Source organism: Aquila chrysaetos, chromosome 9, assembly GCF_900496995.4.
Source record: "Aquila chrysaetos chrysaetos chromosome 9, bAquChr1.4, whole genome shotgun sequence".
NCBI lineage: Eukaryota > Metazoa > Chordata > Aves > Accipitriformes > Accipitridae > Aquila > Aquila chrysaetos.
In genome coordinates this window covers 41,670,061-41,688,366 of record NC_044012.1, presented here as the reverse complement: position 1 = coordinate 41,688,366, position 18,306 = coordinate 41,670,061, and the positions used below count along the sequence as shown (strand labels likewise).

General features: G+C 41.9%; 1 protein-coding gene across 5 annotated transcripts in view; it reads right to left on the bottom strand.

Moving 5' to 3' along the window:
- TAOK3 (TAO kinase 3) overlaps window positions 1-18,306 on the bottom strand; it is a 95,033-nt gene that overhangs the window by 9,664 nt on the left and 67,063 nt on the right. For 4 of the 5 annotated variants that reach the window (XM_030024903.2, XM_030024902.2, XM_030024905.2 and 1 more), the window contains 2 exons: window positions 17,247-17,453; window positions 7,104-7,238 (listed from right to left, as the gene is read on the bottom strand). In XM_030024903.2, coding sequence (XP_029880763.1) covers window positions 7,104-7,238; window positions 17,247-17,453 — 342 coding nt within the window. The remainder of the gene's footprint in view (window positions 1-7,103; window positions 7,239-17,246; window positions 17,454-18,306) is intronic. The other variant, XM_030024904.2, reaches the window with a different exon arrangement.

The window sequence follows — 18,306 nt, the reverse complement described above, 5'->3', positions numbered from 1 at the left end:
GCCCAGCCTTCCTGACGCGTTTCTGACAGCAGCCAAGAGAAAGAACTGGCACCTGCTACAGTACTGCTGTCATTTGAAGGCTATTTTTCAGAGATCTTCAAAGTAAGTTCGGACATAGGATGGGATGCACCTACAGACCTGAGAAGGCTCAAGTTCAACAGAAGATGAGCAGCTGCTTTACCGAGCAGCAAACCAAGGCCACTTGCTGGCAGCCCTGTGCTTCAGGACTGGTAGCTGATAGCAAGCAGTGATCAAGTAAGAGCTCCAAAATCAACAAGCAAGTTTAACACCATAACTGATGTATCACCCAAGGCAGACAGCATGCTGCCACCTGTCTCAGCTCAAATGACTACCAACACTTGGAAGGAGTGTGAAGAGGAGGTTAGGAAGAGCCTTCCAAAGCCTTCACCTTGAAACAGATTAACAACAATTTACAGTAAATAGTTACCAACCAAGAAAACGATAGCCAGAGTGCCAGAACGGAAACAAGACGTGAAAGGATGAAGCGACTGAAGTGGACAGCCTCTGTCTTCCCCTATCCCTTCCAAAGACAACCCCAGAGAGAAAAGGAAACATCTGATTGCAAAGAAAACAAAGAACTAGCCTGACTACAGTGCTGTGTCAGACTCCATTACCAAGAAGTGATGATGGTGGGTTTACCACATTAGTGAAGGCAAACATCAACTACAAGGTAAGCGATGATGCATAAATCACATCCTCCTTGTACAAGGAATTTTGGGATGTTATTTTGAAGTTGGCTGGATTAAATATATGCTTACACCTCAGCAATTGGTGTAACATAGCAGCCTTCAAATGCTTGAGGCTAGGTAATGAAATAGATCTAAGCCAGATACCAGGAATATGTGAGATTGTAGAAATGACTACAGAAACACAAACACAGTATTAGCCCTCTGCATTGCTATAGTTCAAAAAGCTTTTTTTTTTTTTTTTTTTAAAGCTTAACAATGACAGCCATACTTCGCAGAAGTTGGTAAGCATTTGAAGGAATTTGCACATTTCAGTCAAGTTCAGCAGGAATAAGATCTCTGACAGAAGCTTCCAGGTAATGAAAGTTCCTCTGAGAAGTCATCCAAGTTAATTTTAAGAGACAGATGTCAGGTAAGACAGGCAGACCCCCAACATTTCACATATGCCATTTACCATGTTAAATGACATACGACTTGGAGAGAACAGACTTGGTCAGGGACTTGCGGAGACATGGAGATAAGTACCACGCAGCAGTACAAGATCTTCCTGGATGTGCTATTTTTGAGGCCCGGCCTTTTTGTGAGCGGTGGGACGTTCTGCACGGCACACGCCGTTCCAAGAAGTTGGCAGAATGAAGCAAACAGCAAGAGTATAAGAAAAAATGGATCTAAGAATCCGCTAGCAACGTTCCCAGTTTCCCCTTCGGTCTAATCTCTAATGAGATTTAGAACATGCACTTGTTTTATTTACAGCAAAAATGAACTTTTATCCTTTTTTTTTTTTTTTTTTTGCTGCTCCTGTGCACACCATTTCCAGTTTTGCTCAGCTTGTCTCTCTCATGACAAGAATTCCATCTCTGAAAGATTTCACATCAGGTCTGGGATATTTATCCCCAACAATAGGATGCAATTACTAATTATAACACTAGCTGATAAAGCCTTTTAGTCACAGCAGAATATGAGACATTAAAAAGCCAGAGGAAAACAAAAGAAGCATTTCATTCCTGAAGACAAGAGAGAAGGAGAACAGTAGACTTGGTGGACATCTCGTAGATTTAATGTCTGCATACAGCATGCTCGTGCTAAAGACCTAATTTATCACCGTAATTTCTAATCAAGACCAACACTCTTCAGAACTCCGTCTTTGAAGACAAGGTCTCCAAATGGTGATCTCCGGGAATGGATTAAATTGGAAGAAATTAATATTAGTTACTGAATATGACCAGTTAGTACCAGAGAAGTTCTTCAGACTAAGCATGTCAACACATGAATTAATAAAGGATTATGGTTTTAAAGATTAAGCCCCTAATGAATGAACAGTTTGAGCAACCATTTTAAAAAGAAAATTTGGGGAAGTTCTAGGAATCACCTTTCTGGTGTTCTTAGACAAAGGCACTTGGAACTTTATGAAGTACTTCACAAACATAATCCCATAGATTATTATGGGGAAAAAAGATAACTGAATTGCTCATTGCAAAATTTGTTCTCCACATAACCAGAAAATGTCAGGATTTTTAAAGCAGAAAACAGCAGTTTCCTGAAGCTCTATCTGCAGCATGCAATAATCAAGCAGATCATCAGGAGAACCAAAAAAACTGTCTAAAACAGAACAGCTTTTATTAAGGTATGACATTTTCTCAGTTTCTTATCTCTCTGTATCTTTGGCACACACAGAACTGAGAGATGTCTTTTCCAACCTACTCCCACAGGCAGTTCACTTGCCATAAAAATCCAAACTTTCCCTCTTTCACCCCTCCAAGATTTTTGCTTTACATAAGGAAGTTGGACTCAACTTCTCCTCCAAACCAGCAGCTCTTTAGAGTTCCTTTTTCTACATTGTTTAACCAAGATTCTGAATGCTCTCCTAAAGGACGGTTATTCTCACCTCACAATAACCAAAGAAAATACTGAGCTCCTCTTTGCTGGACAAAGCAGGGTACCGAGCAAGACACTGCTGGCAGCCTCTCACAGCAAGAAAAGAACTTTTGAGATAAGAAAGAACAAGTTCAGTATTTTTAGAGCAAAGATCTATAAAGGCAGCAGCCAGATGAGTCTGTTAAGAGAAACTCAACCATCTGGAATAAAATGTCACTGCTTCAGCAGAAGAGGGTGCAAGGGAACAGCCATCATGTAAATGTACCTGGTTTTGGAGTCAGACTGCCCTGGTGTCCTTTTAATGGCCACATCCAGAGAAGCCTGCTCACACATAGCTAGGCATTTGGCTTTGCAGACCCTGGATGAGATCACATCATTCTTTCGCTGGTATTTGGATTTCAAAGAGAATGCCAAGGCCTTCGATAAGAGTCCACACTGTCTGATCTTTCAATGAAATTTTAACTATTAGATCATTTCATCTGAAAACTGTAAAAGCAGCTATCAAGGAAATGCATGAGGCGGTGGGGAGTTAAGAGGTCAAGCATGAAAGACATCCAGAAATGCAGATCGATGCATCTCTGCACATATTTAAAAAACACCTTTCACTTGAAAATGCTGATAGGTGTAGTCTTATCAACATGCAGAACCTCTACCATTCTTCTTAAACAGCAGCTTTCTGAGCTTCAAGGCTTAGATTTCTAGTTGTAACTTTTAATTTATGGATCACTGATAGTCTGCAAAATAATATGGAGATGTAGTAGGTACCTGATCCCCATTTCAGATAATAACTTCCACTGCAACAGCAGAAATATGCAGTGTGTTTTCCACCACTGTTCCAAAGTGATGGTTACTGTTGCCACAAGAGTGTCATGGAAAAAAAAAAAGGGAGGGTTGGGGGAGGTTGGTCTCCACAATGACCAAAGAGAAAGGTGGTCCAGGAAAGAGTGACTATTAAAATTGCTGCTTCAATTATGACCAAAGGTAAGCACCTTCAGCTTTCTGAACCACATCTGCTCATTTTTTCGTTAACCTTAGTATCAAAGCATCACTGAAAGACTAGAAAGGTATATTCACAGCCTGTTTCTTTGTGGACAGCCCATTTCACTATTTTATCTGTAAGTATGTCCAATTTCCTTCTTATTCACGTGATGCTTTTGCAGAGCAACTGGGCAAGGCCACTAAAATGATGCTTAAAATCACTGGGACATCTGGAGCATAGAGCTGTCTACTGTAGTTCTCCTGTCACCCCTGCACTCGCTGAAGCTACCTGAGCTTGTTTTTAGAAAGAGATCCAACTTCCAAGTTAGGAGCATCCTTTTAGAAATGCCAGTCTTCCCTCCATCTGCAATACCCTGATCTAAGGGTGAATAACAAGGGCCTGAGGGCCCAAGACCCTGGACTCCACCAGCAGGAACAGCTGTGAAGCAACAGCCCCCAGCACCCAGACTCGGTGCTTTTCCTCTATAATGCTGCCCTGCTCTCGTGTTGGGGGGTAGTGTTCAGCAAATCCCACAAGCAGAAGTTTTTACACCCAAATATCATCCCATATTATTGAATTTGGGGTCAGAACTCCCATTTTCTGATTCTCTGCAATACAGGCCACCTGATGCTCTCAACTGCATAATCTTTCTGCGCCCAGAAAGCGGTACCCAGCTGCTGAGAAACCAACTGATGGTCAGCAGCAATGACGTAGGGAATGAAAGCAAGCTGGTTTTTTTAGTTTTTAATACTGTGGGATCAGTTTCTGGTTTCACACTATGAATTCCAGACACGTTTAGGTCATTCTCAGCATATCAGCTACATGGCTGACCTTGCCCTCCCCACAGATATTTAAGCAGGAAGTCAAGGGGGCAGGCATGAGAGCCTTCCTTTGGCCAGAAGGGCAGCAGCGTTCAGCACCATTACCCACTGACATCATCCAGCCACTGAGCAGTGATCAAATGCACAGTGATAAAAAAAAGTGTGCTGACAGCCACACCAGCACTTCAAACCCAAGCACGTATGCTGGCATTCTTCATGTTCTGTGCAATAGGTTTCAGCTTAGCCTTTTTTTTTTTTTTTTTTCTCCTCCTAGATTTCCATTTTGGAACATGAAGAGGTGGGAATGAAAGATTATTAAAGGGAAAGCCCATCACAAGGTTAACTGAAATGAAATGAAATGAAATATTTCTGTTGTAAACACAGGGAAACTTCTCCCCCACCACATAACCTCAGAACCTAAGGACACAGTAACACCTCCTGTAGCACCAAGGAGGTGCTTTGGGAACTTTCCTCTATACTGGGAAGGGAATATCTGTGCATATGATGGGGACAACAAAGCTTTTGCATGACACATACTTCCATGTGCTTTTGCAAAGGCCTGCTGGCTAACATAGTGAGCTAATGGGTGGGACTTCCCTCTCCCCCAAAAGATACTGTGCTGTGCATGTACTGCTCACCTTAAATGTGCACCCTAAGCCCTCCCAGCATGAGCCCAGACATACTCCATACCAGAGTGTGTTCCACAAAAAGCCAAAAAAAAAAAAAAAGTTCTCCAAAAAAGCCTACCATCTTCTCCACCCCGTATTAATTTTATCTTTATCATCATTTGGTCACTGAAGCAGAAAGATTTAGCAAATCCAAGTGACTAAGGAATTAAGGTAGACAGAGTCCCAGCCCCACAGGAGGCTGCCATGGGATTTAGGAGTGACCTTGGGACATTAGCTGTCTTCCCCAGAGCTTAGAGGTCTGGGAAGATCTCACAGTCCATACCTTCATACCAATATCTTTCATCAGCTCCCAAGGGGGCCTTGCCATGCAATACCTTCAAGCCACCCAAGTAGCCCAAGGATGACCTATTCAAGGAAGATAGGAGTTATGGACTCTGCTGCTGAAGGCAGGACAAGAAGGTGCAGCAGCTTTTCACAGGGAGTAGAAGAATATTAATATATTCAACACCCATACCTATTTATCAATCAAATCATATGTAAGTTTGGAGTATGATACTTGAGTCATTCATCATTTCTTCCTTCCAGCCAACCTAACTGGATCCTACTTTTATTTGCTCAGTGCAGGCAATAGTGTTGGCACTATACTGGGTGCATGCACACACACATACACATACAAAAGAGAAAAAAAATCACAAGCCAGAGGGTATCCAGGAGACCAGAGATCCTGCCTGTGTCAGGTGTGCTGCATGAAGTCCTCTAATGCACACATTTCTAGGTCACTCTTTAAATTTTGAGGGGGTGGAAGGGGCAGCAGGTAGGGAAGGGGGAGCAGGGGACACTGGCATGGGGAGCACTCAGGCTATGGCTACTCAGAAGTACACCTGCAAAAGATGGAACTCAGATGCTCCCCTCAAATGTCAGCCCATGAAGCATCTGGCCCGAAGTCTGAATGCCACAGCATCATTTTGGATTTTAACAGCAGCAGCAGCAGCAACCACCACACAGAAAAATTTTGGCTACTGGCACTGCTGCTGCTTTTTCCCTCCACTCACAACCTTTAGCTGTGGTCACACACACACACACACACACACTCTGTCTAGTGCATCTAGAAATGGGAAGCAATTCAGAGGATCAAGAAATGGTGGTATAGAAGGAAAAATCCCACCGTTCAGGCAGGGTAAAACAAGAAGGGGAGGGCTCACTGGTGTAATTTCGGGGTTGGTCTAGGATGATGTCATAGCACTGAGCAAGTGCCATGGCCAACAGTGGGTACTTTCTAATGCTCCCTGTCCATCTGACCTCTAATACCATCGGGCTGAGATATTTAAGATTACATTTATTCTAGCTTTAAAAGGCCATTTTTCACTCCTTTCCGTCAAAAAGGTTGCTACCGACTGCAGCCTGTGCGGATGCAAGGTGGGGGAGGCGGCACGACAACTAACTCTTCCAGCACACACCCCTTTCCCTACTACAAAGGCATCCACAGCAATCACATTTGCAATAGTACAAATCTTGATGGATTCATCCCATCCCCCTCCTCTTTGTAAGCCCACAGCCCGCTGTAAGCCCTCTTCGTTATCGCAACCCAGCAATCCTTGCTAGGGATCAAGCTGAAAAATGCAGTCACGGTACAGTTGCTTGAAATAAATGAATGAATGAAAAAAAAAAAAAAAAAAAACCAGCCAGCAGCTCAGCCGGGAAGCAGCAATCTTATTGTTTCAAAACCCATCTGCATCTCCATAGCATTTAAGCATATTTCACACGAGCACATAAACACACTTTATGCACATGCAAATAAACATATTAATAAAAGAGATAGGTGGAAAGGGGGGGGTGTGGAATCTGAGATGATATTAACTTCACCCAGGAAAGTGGCTTATCTCACATATACTGGAAATACACAGAGAAATTAAACATATTCTGCATTTTACATCTCACACACACAGAGCTAAAATATCTTTCGGTGCAATATCTAGTTGCTATGCCAACAACAACAACAACAAAAAAATTAGGAGAGGAAAAAAAAAAAAATTCCTGACCCCTTTGCAGAGGGAGAGGGGATGAGAGGAGGTGGGGTGGGGTGGCTGCTTACCAAAGATGCTGATTTGATTGTGGCAAAGCGCTCTCGGTTCCGGTAGTGGAGGGCCTGATTCTGCACTGACTGGGTAGGCCGCACCTCAGGCCTGCGATCCCTGTGGCCCACCTCATCCCTTATAAATACATGATCCTGCAGAAATGGATAAAAACAAGGAGAAAGTCCGGCTGTGCTCTTCCCGCGGCGGCTGCCTCTCTCTCACCCCTCTGTCTGCACAAGCGCCGCTGTTTGAGAGGCATAGTTCAGCTCTCTGCTAGCCCCGGCAGCTCCCACGGTACAAAATGAATAAGCAACACATTGCAGGCTTGGGTTCGGCGTGTCAGCTGATCGCTAGCGGGATGCCTTCTGAATCCCTGGCTGTTTTTTTTTTTTTTTTTTTAAACCTCCAGTATTACATATGTGCAAAAAAAAAAAAGACTCAAAAGCATAAAGCGATGCAGAGCAATCGGACTCCTCAGAAAGGTCGGGTTCAAGCACTGCAACCGAGCAATCCCATTAAAAACGTGATTTCCATGTCTAGCAAAGATGATGCTTTTCCCTTTTAACACAAGAGCAACATTTTGCCTCATTCCCTTTGCCGGTTCGTCCTCAACAGGGTTTCTTTGTCTCTTGTTTGCTATCTGCTGTGGAGGACAAGCATCCTGGCTAAAACCATGGCAGGCTGGAGAGGACCAGGAAAGCCTCCGTGACCGCTCAGGGATCCTGCTTTCCAGTCATGATCCTGCACAGTTCTAGCACTTTCTCTCCACAGCCCACAAAGGATTTTTTTTTTTTTTTTTTCCCCCTTTTAAAGCAACAGCTCACAGGTTTTAGCACAAATGGTTCCCGGTACAACCTCCCTCTTGCTCGCTGGCCAGGCTTCGTGAGGAGCGACTGTGCATCTGCAAAACGGCGCGTGCGAATTTTCCAACAGAACAACGCTCTTGTCGCACGTAGAGAGGAGAGACCCTAATCAGAAAGGCCGGCGAAAAACACCACCACAATCTTGCTAACTGAAATGGTGACTGCCGAAACTCAGTGCACCCACAGGCTACGCCTTCAGGACGGAGCAGCCTTTGGACACCAGGCGCGTCCCGCTGCCTCCCACCTCAGCCTGCCCAGCGGCGTGGGCTCCACGGGGCAGCAGTGACGGTAGCCAGCGTTGGCACATCTGCCACGCTGCCATCTACCGTAGTTTCATGCCTCAAGCTCCCCCTCCTAAAAAACTCTAAGGAAAACTGAGATTCTTCCTGAATTACGTCAGCTGTCAGGGGTGCAAAATAAAGGCTGCAAACGTGAGCAAAGGCCTATACCAAAAGGCAAACAAAAGACTCCAACCCTTGCAGAGAACGGCTGGCTCCATCAGAGTGACTCGCTGCCTCCGTGCACCCGGTGTTTGCAGGCGAGCACAGGCAGCTCTGCCACCCTGCCATGCCAGAGCAGACACCAGTAAGGTCAGAAAGCCCTATGGTGAGAAACCAGCCGATATGGAGTAGCATCTCTGTTATGACATTGCTGTCCTACCAACGACGTCCTTTCCCACTCTGCAGACACTTGTTTCCCTCTCCGCTGTCCTCAATTTCTAGCTGCTTTTAGTCTGGATCCATGCACATTCAGCCATTTTCAATATGATTCTGTAAATGATTTCAAGCAAAAGCCAAACAGGTACAGAAATGCTGATATAAAGAGCTCGACAACGTGTTGATTTGAAGTGCCTTAAACCCAATACCTTTTCTCATATTCTTCATTTTGAGCGTTTATGTTCCACGCTCACCTTTCACTTGCCTTTGCATGGAGAGACAACAACATCCAAGGGCATCACAGAGCCAAGTCTGTACCAGCTCCTCCATACCCACCCAAGGGAGACAGACCAAGCTAAAACACTTAAAAATGACAGTCCGCCATAGAAGTAGTAAGGCTACAGAGCATAACGGAAAATTGCAGTTTCATTTTATATTGGCCATCCTTATACTGGGCCTTTTGTTCCCCCGTTAAGACAGTGCAAGGCAGTGTTACAAAAGGGCAATTACTGGCAATTGGGATGATCTTAGATTTTCAACTTGTGCATGCTCATACAACAGGCAGGGCTCTCAGACTTACATGCTTTCCTGAGAAAGGTATGTCTTAGGCTCTACAATAGTCATACAAAAAAAAAATCCTCCTTAAACATTTGAAGTTTAACAGTATCACTCAGTTTAATTGGACTCATGGCTTCACTGGAAGAATACCAATCCCAAGCTTTATACAGCTTTGCAGCACTCTTGCCTATCAAGTAGGTATAAGGAGGACTCTGAAATACAATCGGTGATACCCCGGTAACCCAAAGCAAATGGGCTGGCTACTAACCTTAGTAGAAATACCAAACTAAGAGGTGATGTGTTTTGGAGCTTTCCGGCACAACAGCCCCCTAGCCAGGCAAGGGGTAGAAAGCAATGCTGAGGCTGGCCTCTCGCTCTCCAACAAGCAGCTCTGCAGAGATAAACCTGAATCTTTGGGGCTAGTGCAAACACAGCCTCATGTGAATGCACTGGTACGAAGCAAGCTGCAGCAAGGGGAAGGGAGTCAGCAACTGCAAAAGGGAACTCCTTTGTTACAGGCTGAAACTGGAGCACCTCATAAAAAAATAAAGCTGAATAAAAAAGTCCTGTGGTAAAGATCTATACAAGACTTACTCATCTGAAGCATGGAAGACTGAAGAGAAACGATAGTACACAGAAGCTACTATTCCTCTACTGTAGCTATGAAATTAAGGTGGAGACAGGACAAATATTACCCATGGTCACACACTAAGCCTGCAGCAGCACATGTGAACGTACAAGGTTCCTAAGGTCTGCTAGCAATATCCCAATCCCTGGACCTTCATCCCTCTCTCCATTACATTGGTATGCCAGGGTGAATGTGAAATGCTAAAACCAGAGCAGCAGCAAATCACTGAAAAAAAGACTAAAAATGGGCATTCAGATTTTTCAGAATGCTCCAAAACACCACCTAAAAAGACAAGTTGAAATTCTAATTACTTCTTACATAGGAGAAATTAATCTGTAGGTTACTTTGTTATCTAAGAGATGGATTCTTAAGAGGGCAGAATGTCATCCCGGTCTTGTTTTATGGGACTTCTAGTAACTTCAGTGCACATAAGAAGCCCACAGCAGAATCTAACTGCCCTTCTGGAATGTGAATTAACTGCATTCTCCATTTCAAACTGAACTGGGCAAGGAATGGGAAAATTCCTTTGCAACTGAGCAAAAGGTCCAATTTTAAAGTGGACAAAAACCTTAGTGGTTGTCCTTGGCATCCCTTAATCTGGAATCTGAGGCTTCTGCATCAGGCAGGCAACCACTATTAACTCTCAAATAAGCCCATGCAACCTTAACAGGCAAAACATTTTTCTGAAAAACTGTCACACTACCAGAAATAAAATCACTTGACATGAAGAGTTACCAAATCTAGCAAGTTACACTACCACAGAGACCTGCAGGATAAACCTAAGAGAAGCCATATCTCCACCAGCCTTCCTCAGACAATGTGACTGATGGCTCCTACAACAGACATCTACCTACAAACCCAGAAAATAGATTTCTGCTCTTCTAATTTTATTTTCTTCTCCAATAAGCTTGCTAAGAGACACTGCAATCATATCTCCTTTCAGATGTTGGCACAAATCAGATGATTTTGTTTCAAACTTTTAGCTCCAGGTTTGTGGGAAACAAAGATACAAAACTGTCATCTCAGCTCAAGTTACTCAGTAAGTAAAATCTGATCAAAAGCACCCCAGAAACTCACCAAGTTTGGGTCAGGGTATCTCTCGGCCCTAAATCTGCAGTTCAAACATTGGTTTGTTTTTAAAGTAATGTATCTTCATGTGTATTTCACTTTCCAACTGTTTTCTGTGTGTATTGCAATATTTGCTTTATGAATACAACTTCAGGCATGCTCAGATAACAACTCACCTTAAACCATTAAAATCCTTCTATTTAGGGTCAATAATCTAGAATCTTCAACCTCCTGCTACAGAAATAATTTGTTCTTCTGACTATATTATCTGCTACATAAACAGTTTTCAGGTTGATCACAACAAATGGGGGTATTTGGCTGGGTGTTGGCTTTGAAATTGCTGATCATATTTGTCAGGACAAAAATTCTCAAACTTTTCTATAGTATTATTTGATCAGAGAGCTGGCAGAGCTTCCAGTTACTTAGCAGATGGTAAAGAGCAAGTCTCTCAAAAACAATGAAAAACCCCAAAGGCAGGACTCCTACATATATTATGGATTAATAAGTAACCTAAAAAAAAACCCCAAACAAACAAAAAAATTGTTCTTGTGGAAATTAATCTCTGGATAAATAGAAATACAGAGAAGCAGTCAGAATATTTGTTCAGATACAAATTGATTCAAGTGGGTTCCAGCTGGGTATCTAAAGGGCTACCACTGGTATATTGTCTGAGCATCCTACAATGCACACGGGTTTCTGCTCAAACCAGTGAGTTTTGCCCAAGGTCACCCTATAGAGTAAGAACTTGAATTTTGCTCTCTAGAGTCCCATGCCAGTTCTATCACATGCTGTCTTTTCATCCTCCTCACTGAAAAAAGGGCTTTATCAGCCACTGCCTCCCAACAACATTTCAGGAATATCTGCTTAACACTGTTGCCACGCATTTTTAAGAGCAACATTAACAGCATGCTGCTAACAGTATCTTCATTTTATGTTCAAGATATTCCGACTAGACTCCTTCCTCATAACACTTAATAATTACACTGATCAGATCATTTTTTGTTTTGTTTTTTTTAGAGGAAGATGTAGCTTGTTCCAAGAAACACTAGGGAAAAAACCCACGCACACATTGCTGCAACAAAACTTCCTAGGTGAGTAAAATACCTGCTCAGAAGACAACTGGAACAAGCAAGGTATAGAAGCAAACAGAAAACAACTCAGTAGGTAGACAGGAGTTTTCCTACAGAAAAAAAAAATCAATGAGAATTTCACCTCAGATTTTAATCACAGCAAAACCAGGCAGACAGATCTATAAATTGCATTTGATATTTACATTTTTTCAGTATATAACGTTGTTATATGGTTGAAGCAACCCTTGCACTGACAAAGAATCAAACACAAGAATTAACAAAATACAGAGAAAGAAGTCCCATCGTCTTCAGCAGCTGATTTAGAAACTAACATACAGCCCAACTGCGAACTCTGATCACACTGGACTCGCCTGAAGCTGAAACATGTAAACTTTCACCTCAGAAGGAGCATTCACTTCCACATAGCACTTTTTGTTATGCACACCAAATAAAGACCTTCACAAACACTGTTTACACAAGAGGATTCACTAACTGGAAAGGACTGCCAGTCTCCTAGACAAATAGGAAAGGCAATTTCTGAGCCATAGTAAGGACTTTAATGGAATTGCAGCAAATCCCTTCCTTCTAAGAATTTAAAGAGCAAGGAAGCAGTGTGCCATCGTTCATTTTAATACATTGCACTAAATGCCTCAATAATCTACAGAGAGGCTTAACTATCAAGAGTCTTTCAAGAAAAGGCTTCATGTCACCAACCTGCTTGACATGACTCCAGAGGGTACACGAGGGGTCATCACTGCTGGCACATACAAGCCAGAACTGAGTAAGTCATTACCTAAATATCCTTTAAATCTCATAAAAACATCTTTTTCCAAGTATGAATCATAAATCTTGACATGTAGGGAAAACACCCTCAGCTTTGCCTCAGCTGTAACTCATGCAGAACTGCCATGCCAGAGCACTCTCCATCCACAGAATTCAACATGGACCCTGCATATTAATCACGGCAGCGATAGGTGACATGTAAAGCTTAATTTAATGGATTTGAAAAGTCACTCAAGTTGCAACAGTTATTACAGAAGTATGTTTTTATTACAGACACTGGGCAAGAATTTGTGATGATCAACTATGAACATCCTCTTTTCATCCTTTTGTTATAAACTAGATTTTTAATCAGAGGATTTCCCTGACATTTTTATTGCCCAAGTTTCATCTTTGTAAGTACTGATGATTTTTAAGGTTGAAGTAAGTAACAGCAACAACTCTGTACTGCAGTTGAACAAAACAGTACTGTACTGGCTTTTTGTTTAGATTAAAAGATAAAACTTTATAATAGTAAAAAAGGTTGTTATGGAAATAAAATAATACCATGTGGGATCATTCTAAATTCTACCACTTGGCATATTCATTTTGGACAACAAGATAATATTTCTGGGAAGCCACCTGTACACACACTGACATATACCAGCAGTTGAACAAAGCAGATGACAAACTACCTACGATGCATCAACTGATGCCTGTATTCTTAGGGAGACAAAATCTTTGTCCTCATTTTAAGATGAATTAACTGATACCTATCTGCTTTTAAGATCCACGTTACGTGTCGTTGAAGCACAGTGTATTTGGAACTTAACTCCCTGCCCCTTTTGTCTTCTTTTTTTTGCGCTCTCAGATACAATTGGATTTGCATCAGAGCTGCGATTTACTCTTCAGTTCTCAACCTGTGCAGCTGAACAACTGAATTAGTTCCCAACAGGAGATGGGCACGAGAATGCGTATCCATAGGCAAGATGATCCTTGGATGGAGAAGCACAGTTATGTTAACTGTCTTCAAAAGAGACGTTAGAAAGCCAGAACTCTTACACTGACCATATTGTGACTTTTGTGGAGGAGGTCACCAATCTGAAACCCGCAAAGGGGCAAGGAAAAGTTCTAGCAGGACAGCTCATCCAGGCTGAACATCTGAATTTCCTGTAAAGAATCTGGTGGCGATTAAGGCATCCTCCTGAGGAAGCGGTCTTTGATCCTAAAGATGGACTGAGATCCCAGGAAGGGAGGACGCAGGCTTCCTGCCCGAGTAGCAGACATTATTGCAATTTTTTTTCCTCTCAGGAGTTTAGGACACAGCTATAAACTAAGTTATATAAAAAGATACACATTCAATTATGGCTTTTTATTATTTTCTTCCTCTCCAGTGATTTCTCTTCCAATCTACAAGTTCTACTCTGCTGATAGGTGGGAGTCACCTTTGTTCTAAGCACAAGTTCAGAAACATGGAGCTCTACTGCTGCCCCAAAGCTTTTCTATTGTGGAAGGGGTGAGTCTGTGCCTGCTTTTCATGGAGGGTTTATCACAACTGCTACTCTCCATCAGGCAAAACCCAAGCATTTTGGCTATCATGATCTAGTATAGGCAGTGAAAATTAACCAGATCAGAAGCAGGTCATTTCACTTACCCTATGACCACAAAACATTTTCGGATGTTACAGCCAACTAGCAGCTGTTTAAAACAAACAAACAAAAAGTTGTTTACAAATGCTTTTACTGTATCAGCCTCTTTCTTATGCTTTGTCTCTGTCTCAGACTAACTGGTCACAGTATAGACGCTAGGAGTGCTTGATAGGGATACCTAAAGCTTCTCCCAGCCTAGCGCTGCCCAGGTGATATTGTGAGAGCCTGAGGTCTGCTCCTGATTTACACCAAGTAAATGCCACTCCAAACTGGCTCTTCACACCAACCAGCAGCCTGAAGCACTGAAGGCTGGGAACTACATTTCACACATGACCACAGACTCTTTCATCCTACATTTTACAATTGCACGTGACATTCTGGGGCTGTGGTCCAAAGAAATCAAAAGGCCTCTGACACTTAGAGCTTTGAGCCTTAGAAAATATCAACAGTCTAGGCAATTTTGCCATCTTGGTCACTTTCCACAGTGTGGTACATCCAGACGTTGTTAATTAACACATTTGTGGAATACCATAATTTTACACAACACTTCGATTTGACCCATGTCAAAACAATCTCGTATGTGACCCCATGCCCACATAATGGAGACAGATGGCTAATTATATTCATCAGTATTTTCTTTTTAGCCTTTAAACGCTGATTAAATGCAAAACAAAAGCTTAAATTAAACTTGAACCCCAGGTTCTTTCCATTTTGTTTGTGATTAGGCTCCAGAGTGCTACCAAACTCAGCACTCCCTACTTCTCACCTGCTAGAACAAAACCAAGTTGTGTGGATGAGCTTCATCACAGTTTACAGAAACACAGTTAAAGCAAGCACAAAGACAAATTGAAGTCTTTTCAGAATAAGGAACTTTACCTTGAAAATAGGGTGGGATGTACATGTATATAAACCCCCTGAAGTCTACTGTTCCGATTTTAGTCTTTTCCCATGTATTAATATATATATAATATACACGTGAAGCAGTTTGCCATTTAAAATTGCGTTCCCCAAAGTAACAGAGAATAAAAAAAAATCATGTACTAAATTAAAACAATATATTTGCAGACTGGAATACATCTTGCTACACATAGTCTAAATTTGCCTTATGCATACATACATACAGTGGAAGGTAACATTTGCCAATTGAGAAGGTACCTACTCCACTGCAAGAATCAGTAATCACAGCCAGTTGTTAACTATTTTGTAAAGACCATCAGTGCAGACCTGGGTTTTGTGCTTCCAAAATTACCCTAAAACACCTGTGTTAATTGATCTACAGGTGATTTCTTTTACAATACTTCAGTTACAAGTATGCAAGAGACCCTGTTTTTTCAAACCAGGTAACAAAAACTTTCATGTGGTGTCATGTTTATGCATTCTAGCCAACTGAATGTCTTAATCTCAAGGAAAAAAAACAGCTATACATAAGTTTAAGAGGACTGAATTCATAGCATCAGAAATCTTCCTGTATTTGTACTTCAGGTGTCATACAATCACTGTAAACCAAAATATTATTCTTAAAACAAGCAGGAACTCCACTTCTTTCACAAACACAATTTATGTCTGGTGGGAGTGGCTCACATTTTGTTTTCTTCAACTGTAATGACACTGATCAGTCAGCAATATTGTAACATATGACTACTGTGTAAATCTGACCCTCAAACTTCTATTTTAATGCATATGTAAATAGGACTACTTAACAATGTGAAATTAAAGTTAATACACATTTCTGAAGCTTACACGAAATGAGAAAGAGCTCCAACTATAACCACCCAAAACATATAATCAGTTGCACCGTTCTTCATTCAGGATGGTTCCTCGGGCTGGTATTTTGTACCTAAAACTGTTTTTTCAGAAAGGTGAAAATAAAATCTTCTCTAAAGGTGCTGTTGCGAATGTATTTCAGAAGGATGTAAACCCCTGAAACCTATGCAACTTATCTGCCAATATCTTTAAATATGTAAGGCAATCTTTAGCTGAAGACAAAAATTCTTGAGAGCTCCCTTTTATAAGCGCTTCAATATCCAATTACACACACACAGTATTTCAGGAGGAAAAATTGCTTACAAATATTTAGTTAGTTGAAACCAGGCTTTACTGTAACCTTACAAACGAGAAATTCATACTTCTCATGCTGCTGTAATGTTTTGCTCCTCCGGCAAAAAGCATACATACACTTTGAAACTCTTTGCGAACGCACTCACACAAACAACCTACATTTTACTGCCCACTAGCAAATGACACTGCTAAGGCCAAGCCAAAACTATTTTAGTCAAACAATTTTAGCTTAGATGCTGACTTACAGCTAGACAACTTTAGCTTGATATCTAGCATTAAGAAAACAAAAGGCAACAGATCACAACATGCAGCAAAAGAGCAGAAAAGCATTGAGTGGAACTTGACTCAAAACATACCTCGTGGGAAGGGTCCAAAGTTCTGCACACTTCCACTTCTCATGAGGGAAATCCAAGTGCAAGCAGATTTTAATCATACACTGTGACTGGTAAATGGTTAGCTTAGCTGCTATGAGCACTTGTCACCATACTACATAATACAGCACAATCATTCACAAGGAAACAAGGACTGATGTTACAAGCAGAGATGAAGAAGTGCACATGCAGGGCTGGGTAAGGAGGCATGCACTAACTCTGTGCGAACCCTGCCTAGACACTGAAAGCGCTACCTTCCATTAGCGGCCTCTTTTTATTTTCAGACGTTATTTAAATGCAGTTTAGCTTTTAAAGAAAAAACACAGAACTTGATTCTGGCAAGCCCAGCACCAGCTCCTGCTCTCAGCAGATGGCTCAGCACAAGACCACAGCACACTGATGGTTGGGCCCTACGCAGGTGAGCCAACGTGAGCAATAGCAGGGACTGCAGGAAACTATGGAGAGCACCAGAGAACATACCTTCTTGTGAACAACGGAGGAAGTGGAATTAATTGTGCTCTCGTCACTATGCATCATGACCAGTTCAGGGCTGCTCTCATCCAGGACCTCCTGCATGCTGCTCACACTGCTGCTCTGACTGCCTGTGCTCACAGACATACTTGGGATGGAATGGTTGCTGCCCAGACTGTCCATCTTCCTACTCAGGTTTGATCCATGCTCACTGTCCTATAAAACAAGGGGCATCAGTTACAAATACTGCAGGAGATCACCTGCCCAGCATGTGCCTGCAGTGCCCAAAGTTTTTTTTAAAGGCAGCTCTGCAGAGTTACAGTTTCTTTGCTCATTATTTTAGCAACTACGTTTCTCAAGGTTGCTTAGGTTATAAAATACTCAATATGGGGAGTTAGCTTTTGCTTTTTCCCCTGCAATCTTACTACATCAGGCTTCAAGTCAGTTTTTTCTACATATCAGTAAGTCTGAGCATGGCTCTTGGCTTGAATAGGAGACATCCAGGAATACTGGATGGCTGGCGGAGAAGTCTCATAATTAAAAGGAGTGATCTAAGTTTGTATTAAAACAGTGTTCCAAGTCAGGATATGCTACAACACATTTTGTGAATCAGAAAAGATGTAAGACAATGAACCCATTTGTTTATTATTTGATAAATATCACATGGTGCTTAACAGGTGTAGAGGTTTTAACCTCCATGTCCCAAGCAGTCAGGAATTACATTTTGTCAAGCTAAAAACCCCTTTAATCTTGTGGTTTTGGCCAAGATAAATTCTTCATTCACCTTTAAAACAGCTGATTCAGAAGAGCCTGCATTACTACAGTGATTAAACTGCCGTAATGTAGCCATACGTAAATAAATATTCCTCATATAGGACATATTTTTGATTCTACAGACTAATATTAGAAGTTAGCAGCCTTTTTTCTTGTTGCATACTCATATGAGCACAGTAATCCCAAAGTATGTGCTTAATCTGGACTGACTTAAGAGAATTTATGGAGTTCTTTGTAATTAACTAGTGGCACTGAAGAGGCTTCCAAGGAGTTCACAGTGAGGACTTAGAACTCT